The following is a 16,250-nucleotide window of genomic DNA, read 5'->3' as shown; positions in this document are numbered from 1 at the left end:
GGTCATTGGTCTATAAGGACCCTAAGTTTAAACAGCTCGATGGAGACCACTGCTGTGGAAATTGTTGCTGTTGGTTTTCGCTGTGTAGCGTCTGAGTTTTTATTGCGTTTGCCAGCATGGTCCTTCTTGGCAATTTTTGGGAATTTTGTATGTCGGGATTTGCTGTTGCAATTAATCCCGCTGCTCTTTTAACATTAGCGTTAATTTGAGCAAAGCTGGAAAAATTTGTAATGTGATGCATTGAGTTAAATTTGCCTTCGCAATCTTTGAGCGTATGCGCATATAACAAATAATTGGTACAAAGTTTTTCGTTTTTACGAAATTGTTTATTCGGATGTGAACGATTGTGTTTTATAAAAACTACGATTTAAGTTATTGTTTTTACTCGCTTGGGGCTTAATGAAGCTTCGATTTAGGTAGGTCGTGTTGAACGTTTTTAGTTCTGGCCATTTTTGTTATCTAAACATTCCGCAATTTCATGTTGGGTAGTTAAGAAATCTTTCATTTGTTGCCACGTTCGGCACTCTCTTCGTGATGAGAGCGATTGCTTCCACAAAACTAACGATTTATCTGGTAATGCAGAAGTGCATATATTTACCAGAATGAGGTCCCAATTGTCTGTGGGAATATTCTGTGTCGTTAGAACTGACAAGCAATTTGAAACAGTGGATTGAAGTTTTATAAATTCTTCACTTGTTCCCTTCTGAATTTTTGGTAAATTCATTAATATGGTCACTTGTTTGTCGACCAATATTCTTTCATTCTCATATCGTTCTTTTAGAGCTTCCCAAGCCAAATTGAATTTATTGTCATTAAGAGCGAACTGTTTTACTATGACGCCTGCTTGACCTTTTGTTTTGTATCGTTGTTTTTGTTTTGTAGGTGACACAGTTTTTGCGCTTGTGATAATTTAGGATGGTTTATATACACGGCCGTAAACATGTCCCGGAAGGACAGCCATTGTTCATAACCTCCATGAAAAATTTCTGTAGCGCATGCTGGTACTTTAATGAACTGAATGCCTGAACTCGCCTCTTGGCTTTGAATTTGTGGCAGCTCTACTCTCGGTAGTGGAGTAGGTGCAATTGACTTTGTTAATTTTAATTGATCAGAGATCATGGCTTTTGTCTCTTCATATTGGTCAAGGCAATTTTCATATTTGGCGTAAGCCGAGGATTTGAAATTTTCGGGTAGATCTGAGTCGTCAGTTTCTACTATCGCGTCATATGCAGATTGGAGCCGTGTCCAGAAATTGCTATCTTTTTTGATTCTAATACCGATTCAAAATTGTCTTGAATCGGGGAAGATGAAAATCTAGTACAGTATCTAATTAGACTGTCACTCTCAGCAATAATCTTAGTATATGAAATATCTTTAAGTTTTTTTGCTTTTTAGCACCTTGCTTTGTGCGTGTAGTATATGGGCGCTTTGTTTCAGAAATAATAAATAATACGGCGTAGTCTGTTCGCTTAGAAGGTTGTGTGAAGGAGGTAAAAATGTAAATTGTATTCTTAGACTTGAATTAAGAGGAAATCACTGTCTTCATTCATAAAAATATGCGCCGTATAGCGACAACTTTGCATTTTTTTTGCTGTTGATGGGTTCAGAGTCCCATATTTGGGAACACTGATTCTTATGTAAAATTTAACGAGGAATTGAATGGAAAAGTCAATTTTGAAAAAAAGTTGGTGGAAAAACACAAAAAACCGGATTTTTTGGAAAATAATGTTTTTTTTGGATTTTGAGCGTCAACTTTGAATATTTTTTGCTGTTCATGGGATCAGAGTCCCATATTTTTGAACACTGATTCTTATGTAAAATTTAACGAGGAATCGAATAAAAATGTCAATTTTGAAAAAAAAGTGAGGGAAGAGCACAAAAAGTGGGATTTTTGGAAAAAAAATGTTTTTTTTTGGATTTTGAAATTTTTTTTGGATTTTGAAAATATTTTTATCAGAAAGCTGAGATTTTTTTACATAAAAATGGATAACTTCAAAATTTTTTTCACTCAATTTTGAGGTCGTTAAAAAATAAAAGAAAAAGTCATTTTTTTGTTTGATCTCAATTTGAAGTGCGCGCCAAAAAACAATGGAGCAACTTTGGCCACTAAAAAGTTTACAGATATTCTTATTTTAGTCTATATTATGATATTCTAAAGTTTCGTCAAAATCGGAGAACCACGGGTACAAAACCATGTCGCCAATTGATGGAATGGCTCATATGTAATAATAAGAAACAGGACTGTTAAAAACATCAACAAAAATTAATATTTTTCAAAAGTTATATTTTTTTATTCAAAGTAGTTTCCTTGCGCTTCGATACAGCGTTTAGCCCGGTCAATTAGCATTTCAAATGAGTGTTTAAGGTAATTTTTTGGAATGCTCTTGAGAAGATCGGTCGTCGCCTTTAAGATAGCTGAAATGTCCTGAAACCAGTGTCCTTTCATGGGCAAATGAAGTTTTCCAAATAGGTAAAAATCACAGGGTGCCAGATCAGGTGAGTAGGGTGAGTGATTAATGGTTAATATGGAGTTTTTTGTCAAAAAATCAGTGACAAGCGTCGACCGATGACACGGCGCATTATCGTGCAACAGGCGCCAGGACCCTGCCTCACGGTATTGTGGTCGAGCACGATGAATGCGTGACAAAAGACACTTCATAATACCAAGGTAAAACACAGCATTAATCGTTTGGCCAGGTGGGATGAACTCTCGGTGTACAATACCCTCGGAATCGTAAAAAACAAATCAGCAATGTCTTTATTTTTGACTTTTGAAGACGACTTTTTTTCGGTGATGGCTCTTGTCCTCGCGACCTTCTAGGAATCGCTTAAACCACTCATGCACATTACTACAGGATAGGCACTGATCACCACAAACTTTTTTCATCATTTAAAATGTTTCAGTAAACGTTTTCCAAAGTTTGAAACAAAATTTAATATTTGCTCTTTGTTCAAAATGAATTTTACGACCGATGACCAAAAGCTGCTGTCACTTCTTGATCGATAATATCGATTGTAGTTATCCAATTGTGTTAAAATTTTTACGAAATGTCAACAAGAGATCAAACTTTTTATTTCATATACCCACCAATAGGTGGCGTCACCAGAAACAGTTGTATTTAAAAAGTTCTGTTTCTTTTACGACAGACCTTGTATAAAGCATATATATAAATGATCAGGATGACGAGACGAGCAGAAATCCGTCCGTCTGTGCAGGCTGTAACTTGAGTAAAAGTTGAGATGTCATGATGAAACTTGGTACATGTGTTGCTTGTTAGAGAAAAGAGGACGGGTTAGCGTTAGAACTAAATGTTCTAGTAGCGACGTTATTATACAAATTTCAGAGTGCTTGGGATATTCTGATGTAATCTTTTTGTTTGTTCTGAGCTCATTGTGAGCTTCCTTTAGAATAAATCCGAAAACTCCACAAACTTCTGTATTATTTCGTGACTGCGGGATGCTATTTGGATATAAAAAAGCAAGCTTGCCGCAGCTAAACTCTTTTTCAGCAAATGGTAAACACTTTCTGTAGCAAAAGTTATGTCAAATTGCCTGAATTATTCACGAAAGGAATCGATTTCTGGGTCTGTTACATTGAATTGGAGATCTTAAAAGCTCCAAAGTAAATTAGTTTTACATATTTTATCAGTTTGCGTTCTATAAACTCCGTATCCGTTTTGTCGATCTAATCTTCTTTTACGCAACAAGAAGTTAATTTTTTTTGCACGTCTTCCAATTGACTATAAAGATCTTGTAATTTAGGAGTTTGAAATTCTATATTTGTTTTGCACAATATAGGTAGACCGTAATCAAGAAACTTTTAGTATATGTATGTATGTGTATAATTCCAACAGCTATTAAAATTTATTGAAAATAGCACATATAAGTACGTAATGCACTATATTGCTTAAGAAGATATTTGACTGCAGAAATCAACTACAGCCACCGAATTTTCGTGATTTTCAAAAATACATATTTTATATATACAGAAAATAAATGTTATGATATAATAAATTCGAGTAAATCATAAAATCCGGGTATGAATTTGCACTACCTGTTGCATAATGTATTCTTGTTATGATGGTTTAATACGAAGTTATATATATTTTATAAAAATTACATACCAAAAATAACTCCTATTGACAGCAAAATTATAAAAGGTCTTCTTCGTCCCAAATTTAGATTACAGCGATCGCTCATCGAGCCTAAGAAAGGGCACGCAATGAACCCTATCAATGGTGATAAAGCCCATACTAAAGTCATAAGTTGATGGTCTATACCAATTTTTAGCAAAGTTGGTGAAACGAAGGCAGTTTCAGCGGCATACGAGAACTCAATGCCCATAACAGCTGCAGAAATCCTTACGAACTCCATGCGAGTTTTATGTCTGTAAAATATTTTAAATAATATATTTGTATATTAATAAAGGACTAAATTAGGAAAAAGTAAAATAAGAAATTTAAAGGCAGGAATATATGTTCAGGTATTGACAAAATTTTATCTTAATATATAAAAATCCAGTGTCCGTGTGTATGTCTGGAATGAACTCAAAAACGAGTCAACTGATATTCATGAAATTTGGCATATACATGTAATTTGGTCCAACTTAGATGATAGGATAGCTTACATCTTAATTTATACTCGCAATATTATATTATTGCAAATGATTTGTATTATTTGTTAGTACAAAAAGATTCTAACAGATGGCGCTATGTTAAAAATACAAACGCTTTATATAAGCTACAATTTTATCGTCTCCACAAGTAATAATTAACATTTTGTTACTTCTAATTTACAGTTACATAAATACAGCCAAATATATATCTACAAAATCAGAGAATAGTGAAACTCATTCACATTAAATTAAATTAAATTAAAAGTTTATAATTTTCAGCTGTCACAAAAAAAAACTCTAACACCGACAACACTGACACTTATTCAAATATATTGAATGTTCAAATATATTGTTACAAAAGTAGTATTAAGTTATATTTGTATTACTATATGCATCCCTGATTATGAACAATAGCTGTAGGTATATGGAATAGCATTTGTCTTGTTGTAGACATCTGGCGCCACGGCTGTCTGCTCGTCGAAACAATAGACATCTGGCGCCGCACTGTCTGCTTGTCTAGGTAAACAATTGCTGAGTCTGGCGCCGCGACTGTCTGCTTGCGTCTGGCGCCGTATAGCCGTATGTTCTGGTAATTTCCAGACGCGATATTCTAGAAGGACACGTCGGCATCAGCGAGAAGTGCGTGGCTATATAAGCCGTGGCAGCGCCAACGTAATCAATCAGTGCTAAGAGTAAACTGTTATAGTGTAGACGAGTTGTGAAATAAAGAGTTGTTGAATTAAATTAAACAGTGTTGATTTTATTTGTCAATCCAGAGATACGAACCTAACAAAGTAAACTAGCAAGAGTAAATTCGTAACAATTGGTGTCAGAAGTGGGATTGTCAAATAATCCAAATTCAAGATGGTTAAATTCGGAGAATTGAGAATTCAGCAATTAAAAAAAGAACTGGAGGAGCGTAATTTGCCGATAAGCGGGCAAAAGGCTGATCTGCAGGCACGATTACGTGAAGCAATGGAAGCGGATGGAATTAATGTGGACGAGTTCGAATTTGTTGGGCCAGAAACTTCTACAAAGGTAGAAGAGAAAGTAGAAGAACAACGAACTTCATCAAGTGCAGACACGAACATGCTGTTAGTGGCTATTAAGCAAATAATAGCTGAAAATACATCACAAATAGCAGAAAATGCAGTGCAAACAGAAAATCGTCTGGTACAGCAAATAGCAGAAAATGCAGTGCAAACAGAAAATCGTCTGGCACAGCAAATAGCTGAAAATATATCACGAATAACAGAAAATGTAGTGCAAACAGAAAATCGTCTGGCACAGCAAATGACGCAAATAGCTGAAAATACATCACAGTTAGAGTCTCGCCTTACACAACAGATTACAGAAAATACTACACAAGTACAAAAACAAGTGCAAGAGAAATTTTCAAAATTTGAAGACGAATTAAGCACTTTAAAAAATGACGAAGAAAATTTAAAAGCAGAAGTTCTTCAATTAAGTAATCGTGTGCGAGAACTGCAATTGCATGGCCCTGCACCATCGACAAATAATCAAAGATTGAAGGCACCCACATTCGATGGAAGTATTCCATTTCAAATTTTCAAACTTCAGTTTGAAAAGACAGCAATGGCCAATAACTGGAATGCAGCGGACAAAGTAGCGTCCTTGTTTGTATCATTGAAAGGACCTGCGGCAGAAATCCTTCAGACTATTCCAGACTGTGAACGGGACAACTATGAGGCATTGATGAGTGCGATAGAAAGACGATATGGTAGTGAGCACCGGAAACAAATATACCAGATCGAACTGCAAAATAGGGGTCAGAAGATGAACGAGTCATTGCAAGAGTTCGCAACTGAAATAGAACGGCTGGCTCATTTGGCAAATGCAGATGCACCTGTGGATTACATTGAGAGGGTAAAAATTCAAAGCTTCATAAATGGAATTCGTGATGTGGACACCAAACGCGCCACATATGCATTGCCAAAAAGAACGTTTGCTGAAACGGTTTCGCACGCCCTCACACAGGAAACAGCTTCTCTACTAAGTAAACCAGCACACAAAGTACAAAGGGTTGAAATGGAACAACCGGCGCTGATGGAAGAAATATTGAAGACTCTGAAGACAATTGCTGCACCGCGAGTAAATACAACAGGAAGATGTTTCAACTGTGGAAAAGCGGGTCACTTTGCCCGAAATTGCAATATAAAAGTAAACCCATCAAAACGGAAACAACCAACAGATAACGAGGACGGAGCATCCACATCTCACAAGTCGTTAAAACTAAAACGGAACAGTTCAAAGGGGCGTGAGCTGGTTCCCACAACTATTTGCCCCGCCATCTCGATATCACAAATAGGTCGCCATGACAACAATCTTACTATCAGCGGCATCGTAAATGGACGACTGTCAACGCTTACTTTGGATACTGGTGCCACACATTCAATTATCCGACCGGATGTGGCAAGAGGAACGGTTGAACCATTAGTCGGTTGCAAGCTTCGAACGGCCACCGGGGAGGAAGCAGCTGTCGCGGGAAAAGTGTTTTGCAAAGTGATGATTGGTACCCTGGAAGTTAATCACACCTTCATCGTAGCAGAAATCACGGATGAAATTATAATGGGAGTAGATTTCATGATTGATCACGGGGTTACTTTGGATTTAAACAAGCAAATGCTGTTTTGCCAGAACATGGAGATGCCTATAAACACCGGATATGTGACCAACGTTGAAAGTAAGAGGGTGATTGTTGATGATAATCAGAGTATTCCACCAAAATCTGAGGCGATTGTATGGGCTAAAGTGAATGGAGGAGGTGGGACTGAAGAGTTGTGGATTGTGGAACCAACAAAAATAGATACACCCATATTGGTAGGAAGAACGCTTGTGAAAACTAGAGAAGACGCCACCATTCCGGTCAGAGTAGTGAATGAATTCAACACGCCTATAAGGCTGAAGAAAGGAGCAGTAATTGGACAGTGCCAGAATATAAGTGCAATAGCACGATGCGAACGGTCAGAACAGAAGCCTACTATTGAGCCACAGCAGATAAGTCCTACATTCCTAAATAATTTACTGAACGAACTGCATGGAAATGAAAAATTAAAAGCAGAAAAACTATTAGAAAAATACGCATCCATATTTGCAAACGAAGGAAACACAGGAAGAACCGGCATTGTCAAACATCGCATAAATACCGGAGACGCTAAACCAATCCGACAAGCTCCGCGTAGGGTTCCACTAGCAAAACGTGAGGATGCTAACAAAATTATTGAAGACATGCACAAAAACGGTGTAATCGAACTTTCAATAAGTCCATGGAGCTCACCTATCGTCTTAGTTAAAAAGAAAGATGGTAGCACCCGTTTCTGCGTAGATTATAGGAAGTTGAATGATGTCACAAAGAAAGACAGTTATCCTCTACCAAGAATCGACGATACATTAGACACCTTGTCTGGAGCGAAATGGTTTTCTACATTAGATCTACAAAGTGGATATTGGCAAGTCGAGATCGATGAATGTGACCGTGAAAAGACCGCTTTTAGTATGGGCGACGGGTTGTGGGAATTCTCTGTGATGCCATTTGGGTTATGTAATGCGCCTGCAACGTTCGAGCGACTGATGGAACATGTGTTAAAAGGACTCAACTGGAAGACATGTTTGGTGTATCTTGATGACATTATCATCATGGGAAAAAGTTTTGATGATCATCTGAAAAATCTAGAGGAAGTCTTTCAGCGAATAGCATCAGCCGGATTACGCTTGAATCCCAAAAAGTGTTCATTATGGAAGAAGCAGGTCACATATCTCGGACATAAAGTGTCAACTGAGGGGATTCACACCGAGGAGGGAAAAATAAAAGCAGTTAAAGATTGGCCTCAACCCACCAACATACATGAACTCCGCAGCTTCCTCGGCTTATGCACGTATTACCGCCGTTTTGTACCTGGATTTGCGAACGTGGCTAGAAGTTTACATGATTTAACAAAGAAGAATCGCCCGTTTGTATGGCAGTTGGAACAAGAAAAAGCGTTTGAGCGGCTGAAAGAACTACTTTGTACGGCACCGATGTTAGCTTATCCAATACCTGGAAAGAAATTCATCTTGGATACAGATGCGAGCGCTTATGGAATTGGAGGTGTCCTGTCTCAGCTCATCGACGGACAAGAAAGAGTAATTGGGTATTACAGCAGAGTGCTCGGGAAACCAGAGAAAAACTACTGTGTGACGCGAAAAGAACTACTAGCTGTGGTGGAATGTGTAAAACATTTCCACAAGTATTTGTATGGACAACGATTCTTGCTGAGGACTGATCATGCAGCATTAAAATGGTTATTACAGTTTAGGAATCCGGAAGGCCAAATTGCACGATGGATCGAAAGATTACAGAATTACGACTTCGAAACGGAACATCGAAAGGGGATTCACCACAAAAATGCGGATGCATTATCACGTCGCCCTTGTCCACTGGAATGTAAACATTGCTCCAAATCAGAAGGAAAAGAAGGTATAATCGACGTGCGATTACTGAATATAGAACCTGAAGATGATTGGACTCCTCACCGCATCAGAATCAATCAGCTGGAGGACCCTGATCTTACAAAGCTGATAATAGCCAAAGAAAATGGGGTACGACCACCAAAGGAACAAATAAGTAGCGAGAGTCCAACGGCAAAAGCATATTGGGCCCAATGGAACAGCATAAACCTCGTTAATGGATACCTTCATCGTACCTGGGAAAGTGAAGATGGCAAACAGTCTCGTCTGTTGATCATAGTACCGAAGTCCATGATCCCGAAAGTGTTGAAAGAATATCACAATGGACCTAGTGGAGGGCACCTTGGAATTACAAAAACTATAGAGAAGACTAAACAGCGGTTCTACTGGATCGGTTGTCGAGATTCCATAGCAGAATGGATAAGTAATTGCGTAGAGTGCATGGCAGCTAAAGGTCCTAAAGCCAAAAGTCGCGGTAGGCTACAACAGTACAACGTGGGATCACCATTTGAACGAGTCGCAATGGATGTTGCAGGTCCGTTCCCAACCAGTACGGCCGGTAACAAATATCTACTGGTTGTCATGGACTATTTCAGTAAATGGCCAGAAGTATATGCCTTACCAAACCAGGAAGCGAAGACCGTAGCCGAAGCGTTTGTAGAAAATTGGATAACAAGGTTCGGAGTGCCCGTCGAATTACACTCAGATCAAGGCAGGAATTTCGAATCTTCCATTTTCCAAGAAGTCTGTACATTATTGGGCATCCACAAGACACGGACAACAGCGTTACACCCACAATCAGATGGGATGGTAGAGAGATTCAACCGAACGCTCGAAGAACATCTACGGAAAATCGTTGATAAAGATCAACGGAATTGGGACAAGTGCATCCAGATGTTCCTGCTGGCGTATCGTTCAGCGAAGCACGAGACAACTGGTTACACGCCAGCAAAGATTATTTTCGGATCTGATCTGCGACTCCCTGCTGATCTTAAGTTTGGAACGAATCCTACAGCTGTAAGAAATGATGGAGATTATTGTTCTGCCTTAAAGGAAGAAATGAATGAATTGCATCTAATGGTAAGACAGCATACGCATCTGATGAGCAATAAGATGAAGGACCGGTTCGATCAAGCGGCAAATTCAAAAGGTTTTGAAGAAGGTGATCTGGTCCTGTTGTACAATCCACTTCGAAAGAAAGGCTTGTCCCCGAAACTACAGACAGCCTGGGAAGGACCCTATATGGTGATGAAACGACTTAATGACGTGGTATACCGCATACAAAGAAATGGAAAAGCACGATGTAAAATGAAAGTAGTACATTTGGAGAGGCTCGCCCCATTTGGTTCAAGAGGATTTGTGCCTAATCGGGACGATTAGGCTTTAGTGGAGGGCAGTGTTACAAAAGTAGTATTAAGTTATATTTGTATTACTATATGCATCCCTGATTATGAACAATAGCTGTAGGTATATGGAATAGCATTTGTCTTGTTGTAGACATCTGGCGCCACGGCTGTCTGCTCGTCGAAACAATAGACATCTGGCGCCGCACTGTCTGCTTGTCTAGGTAAACATTTGCTGAGTCTGGCGCCGCAACTGTCTGCTTGCGTCTGGCGCCGTATAGCCGTATGTTCTGGTAATTTCCAGACGCGATATTCTAGAAGGACACGTCGGCATCAGCGAGAAGTGCGTGGCTATATAAGCCGTGGCAGCGCCAACGTAATCAATCAGTGCTAAGAGTAAACTGTTATAGTGTAGACGAGTTGTGAAATAAAGAGTTGTTGAATTAAATTAAACAGTGTTGATTTTATTTGTCAATCCAGAGATACGAACCTAACAAAGTAAACTAGCAAGAGTAAATTCGTAACAATATTAAACATCCATACACATATACAGAAACAGACACATACTAAAAATGCATTGTCATGCAAAACAATAGCATTCAAGAGACAATCAGCCCTATCACGCAATCCATCGTAGGGTGTTTTTTCGGGAAAGTTACGAAATTGCTATTATGCAATTCGAACAGTTCCGAAAGTAAGTTCGAAATTCGTAGAGTTGAATTCGCTGAATTCACTCGGAACGGAAAATTTTTAAGTTTAGCGGAATTTTTGTACGACAGGTTTGTGCTAACGGAGAAAAAATTTCCATATGTGAGAGTCATGATTGCTGCCAGGAAACTGAGCATTCACATAACGTATTTTCATTTTATTGTCGCATATCTGTAAAACATTTAGGCTGTTCACGATAAGGTGGTTATCGGGTTATGTGGTTATGTGATTAAGTAAACAACAACAAAATGCGTTATGACAAAATAACCAACGTTGACCAACCTAGGCCCTTGTTTACAGATTATGTGGTTGTTTGCCTATTTCCAGTGTTAGAAAGTCGTTGGAATTTTACTAAATGGCAGCACAAAAAATAAATAAAACTAAGCGAATGGCATTTCCATTTAGATATTCTTATTGGAAAATCTGCTATTAACAGCTGTTTTTTGTTTACAATCAGCAAATTATGCAAGATGTCTGCAAATTTTATACAAAACATATTTTGAACCCTTAAAATTCGGATTATTTAATAAGCACATATGTACCTTCAATAAAGTTCATTTCCTGAATAGCAGAACTTATTTTAAATTCTATTATTTTGCTTTTTAAACTTTGTTTAGGCATTTTATAAGTTGGAATTTCATTGAACTAAAATTGTAAACAATGAACAGCTGTTTGTGTAAAAATAATATAATCACATAACCCGATAACCACCTTACCGTGAACAGCCTAATTGATTAAGATGTTTGAAATGCGAATTTGTCACCAAACTTACAATCATGGCGTTAATACTAAAGTATCCTTTGCGGTTATAATAGAGAAACGTATCTTTAGTTGGAGCAACGATTTTAATATGTGTCCCGTCTACACACAAAATCGCGCCTGGAAATCTGTATTTCTGAAAAAAAACTTTTTCGCTTCACTTTTTTCAACGATACTTAACTCGAGGTTTATCTACCGAAGAGAAGCGATGAAGTAAAGATATAGATGACGATCTTGAAGAACTTGCATTCCTCTCTAGAACATCGAGGACATACGTAAAGGCCGCCTTATTTAAGCGATAGTTTTTAATAAACCTGTTTTAGAAAAATAATTTTAATAAAATTTAACAATGAATTTTTGTGGATTTTTGAACTGTATGTACATTGTTTCGTCCACATCGAAAGGGTTGATTTTTAGATCACGCCGACTTCTCTCACGTTCTACCTCAAGCAGCATAAATAAAAACGTTAGCGAATACATATTTTGTTCGTAAAATCAATTTGAATATAAACGATTTCACTTTTATGAATCAAAATTTTAATTTTTTTTCTATACAGCTGATTTCGAAATGTCAAAATTCAAAATTAAGTCTGGCAACAAAAGTTTCGAATTCACAGGAATTCAATGATAGCAAATTATGCGTATTCGTAGCGGACATTCGTATTCGTAGCTTCGCTACGATAGATTGCGTGATAGGGCTGAATAACACAAACATTACTAAGGATAAGATGTTTGCATATGATAACCCACGGGTTCTTAGAATACATTTTAGCAACTGTTTGTAAATGTACGCACATTAAAACAAACCCAAGGTCACACAACATAGGTTAAAACAATAGTCAACATACATACATATAAACATACACATATATTTTGTTATTTAGGATATTTTGAAAAATAGTATATAAGGCTTCCTTAAAAATAAAAACAGAATGAAATAATTCTTAGCTCAGTGAAGGTCTCTTCATTTCCCCCCACCAGTAGTAAGGAATGATAAATCTTACTTGAGATTAAACACATTGCAAGTTAAAAAAACAATATATTTTAGCTGATTTATAAAAATACTGGTTTTGACTGTACTGTTTTACATTTATTTTTTTATTGCTCACTCATTATTGAAAAAACAAACAAAAAAACTTAAAGATTTTGCAACCCTATGCGAACAGCTGGGTATTATTTCTCCAATTGGAAAAAAGCCCACATCGAAAGCACCAACTACAATAAGTGGAGAACTTTTCGTTGAACTGAAATTCAGAATTTCAAATTCTACAGCGGTTTATTTGTTAACCGGTGCTGGAAATTCTAAATTAAATATAATTTTTATCCGAATTAATTCAAATCTTAATAATTAACATTTTGTTTTACTTCTAATTTACACTTACATAAATACAACCAAATATATAATCTACAAAATCAGAGAACAGTGAAATTCATTCACATTAAAAACAACACAACAACAAAACATAGATTCATTTAGAGAAAAAAACCGAGAAAATCATCGGACCAACCGCGCAGTAACACGTCGATCATTTGTTCGTCTTGCATTTAATTACGAACCAGACATCAATTACTCGGCTGATTCTAAAGTCGCTATTGGTGCGATGGACAAAATATGCAATTATTGTCTGGCGTTAAAATTTCACAATGAAACACCCGGCATGTGTTGCGCTTCAGGAAAAGTTGTATTGCCACCACTCCCTACTCCACCTGAACCTTTGAAATCCCTTCTTTCTGGCATTTCAAATGAATCAAAATTATTTTTGCGTAAGACACGAAAATTCAATTCATGCTTCCAAATGACGTCGTTTGGAGCATCCAAGGTTTGTGATTTGTCATCTGATGGTCGTAATTTTGAAACAACATTCAAAATTCAAGGCCAGGTATACCATAAAATTGGATCATTGATGCCGATGCCAAATGAAGATCCAAAATTTCTTCAGATTTATTTTATGGGCAATTGCGAAGAACGTGTAACAACTCGATGCCAGTATAATTTGATTGAACAAGCAGAAGACAGAGCAATTGTATTGTCTTTAGAATTATTTTTGGAGAGCAATAATCAATTGGTTCAATTGTTTAAAAGAGTGTCACCACAATTAAAAAGTGACAATTATCAAATTGTCATTAAAGCGGACAAAGTGCCTGTGGGAGAACACGCCGGCAGATTCAATGCACCAACCGTTGATGAAGTGGCTATTATTATGGTCGGTGATCCAGTTGATAAAAGATCCATAAAAATTACACGCCGAGATAATTCAGTAAGTAGAATTTCAGATTTACACCGTTCGTACGATGCACTCCGGTACCCACAGATATTCTGGCAAGGACAAGATGGATATCATATCAACATTAAACAGTGTGATCCAGTCAATGGTAATGAATTAAATAAAAAAGTTAGTTCAGTGAACTACTATTCGTTTTGATTAATGATTAGACACAATCAAGACAACTATATCTTTCGATATCTTCAATTGTATCATCAATACGTTGTGGATATGTTTGCTAAAATTGAAAGCGAACGTTTGCGATTCATTCGGTTCAACCAAGCTAAACTACGGTCAGAGGATTACATTCACTTAAGAGATGCTATTGTTGGAAACGTGGATGGAAATTTAAACTCAAATGAAATCGGTACTGCTGTTATTTTACCTTCCAGCTACATAGGTAGCCCACGAAACATGCAAGAATATATACAGGATGCAATGACTATTGTACGTCATTACGGTCGTCCAGATTTATTTATAACATTTACGTGTAATCCAAATTGGGAGGAAATACAATCTTTACTATTACCAGGTCAACAATCAATACATCGTCACGACATTATTGCACGAGTGTTTAAACAAAAGTTGAAATCTTTGATTGATTTTATAACAAAATATTCAGTTTTTGGCAAAACGTGTTGTTGGTTATATTCAATTGAGTGGCAGAAACGAGGCTTACCTCATGCTCATATTTTAATTTGGCTTGAAGATAAAATTCGTCAAGAGGAAATTGATCAAATTATTTCAGCCGAAATTCCAGATTCTTCAATTGATCAAGAATTATTTAATATTGTTACAAGTCATATGATTCATGGACCGGGTGGAGCGTTTAACATGACATCACTATGCATGGAAAATGGGAAATGTAAGAAAAATTTTCCTAAGAAATTCACAATTGATACCTTTACTGATATTGATGTTTATCCATTGTATCGCCGCAGAGACGCTGATAATGGTGGTCATACATATAAAATGAGAACTTCAAGTTCTAACCAATTAGAAATTGACAATCAATGGGTAGTACTATACTCACCACTACTCTCCAAAACGTACAAGGCTCATATTAATGTTGAGCTTTGCAGTTCTCTCAAATCCATCAAGTATATTTGCAAGTACGTTCATAAGGGCAGTGATTTGGCCGTATTTGGAGTACAAAATATAGACAAAAATGATGAAATAACACGCTACCAAATGGGTGGATAAATTAGCAGCAATGAAGCTATCTGGCGCATACTTAGCTTCCCCATACACCATAGAGAACCTGCTATCCAACATCTTGCAGTGCATCTTGAAAATGGACAACGTGTGTATTTCACCGAAGAAAATATTCTGCAAAGAGCATGTGAACCACCAAAAACGACACTAACCGAATTTTTCACTCTTTGTCAATAAACTGATATGTATGGTCAATTCGCAAAAAGACTATTATACACTGATATTCCATACTATTTTACATGGAGCACGTCAGCTAAAAATTGGGAACCACGTAAAAAGGGAGAACGACATCCTTCAATTGCAGGCATATTTAAAGCTAAGACACTGGGACGACTTTATACTGTACATCCAAAACAACGTGAATGCTTTTTTCTGCGTTTATTGTTGGTAAATGTTCCTGGACCAATCTCTTTTCAATTTTTACGAACAGTTAATAGCCAAGTGTTCAGTACATATGTATAAAGATGCATGTCACGCATTGCAACTTTTAGAAGATGACAACCATTGGGATCTGACACTTGCTGATGCTGCTTTAACGTCCTCGCCGAGTAATATTCGTCAACTATTTGCCATTATTTTGACGACATGTTTTCCAACACAGTCATCAACATTGTGGGAAAAATATAAGAACTACATGACTGAAGATATACTCTACCGACATAAACAAATAAAACACTCTACAAACTTAGACTTCACACAAGATATGTATAACGAAGCATTATTAATGATTGAAGATTTATGTATTATGATCTCAAGTTTACCACTTAGTAATTATGGTATTCCATCTCCTGATTGCCCAGCTACAGACTTAGTAAATAGTGATTTGCAGCGAGAAGAACAATTTAATAATCGTGATTTAAATACATTTGTTACTAACAA

General features: G+C 37.0%; 1 protein-coding gene across 3 annotated transcripts in view; it reads right to left on the bottom strand.

The window, feature by feature from the left end:
• LOC105223097 (proton-associated sugar transporter A) overlaps positions 1 to 16,250 on the bottom strand; it is a 176,438-nt gene that overhangs the window by 89,563 nt on the left and 70,625 nt on the right. For all 3 annotated transcript variants that reach the window (XM_049450002.1, XM_049450001.1, XM_049450000.1), the window contains exon 2: positions 4,125 to 4,387. In XM_049450002.1, the coding sequence (XP_049305959.1) occupies positions 4,125 to 4,374 (250 nt within the window). In that variant the 5' untranslated portion in view covers positions 4,375 to 4,387. The remainder of the gene's footprint in view (positions 1 to 4,124; positions 4,388 to 16,250) is intronic.

Source organism: Bactrocera dorsalis, chromosome 2, assembly GCF_023373825.1.
Source record: "Bactrocera dorsalis isolate Fly_Bdor chromosome 2, ASM2337382v1, whole genome shotgun sequence".
Lineage (NCBI taxonomy): Eukaryota > Metazoa > Arthropoda > Insecta > Diptera > Tephritidae > Bactrocera > Bactrocera dorsalis.
This window is presented reverse-complemented; position numbering and strand designations above follow the sequence as displayed.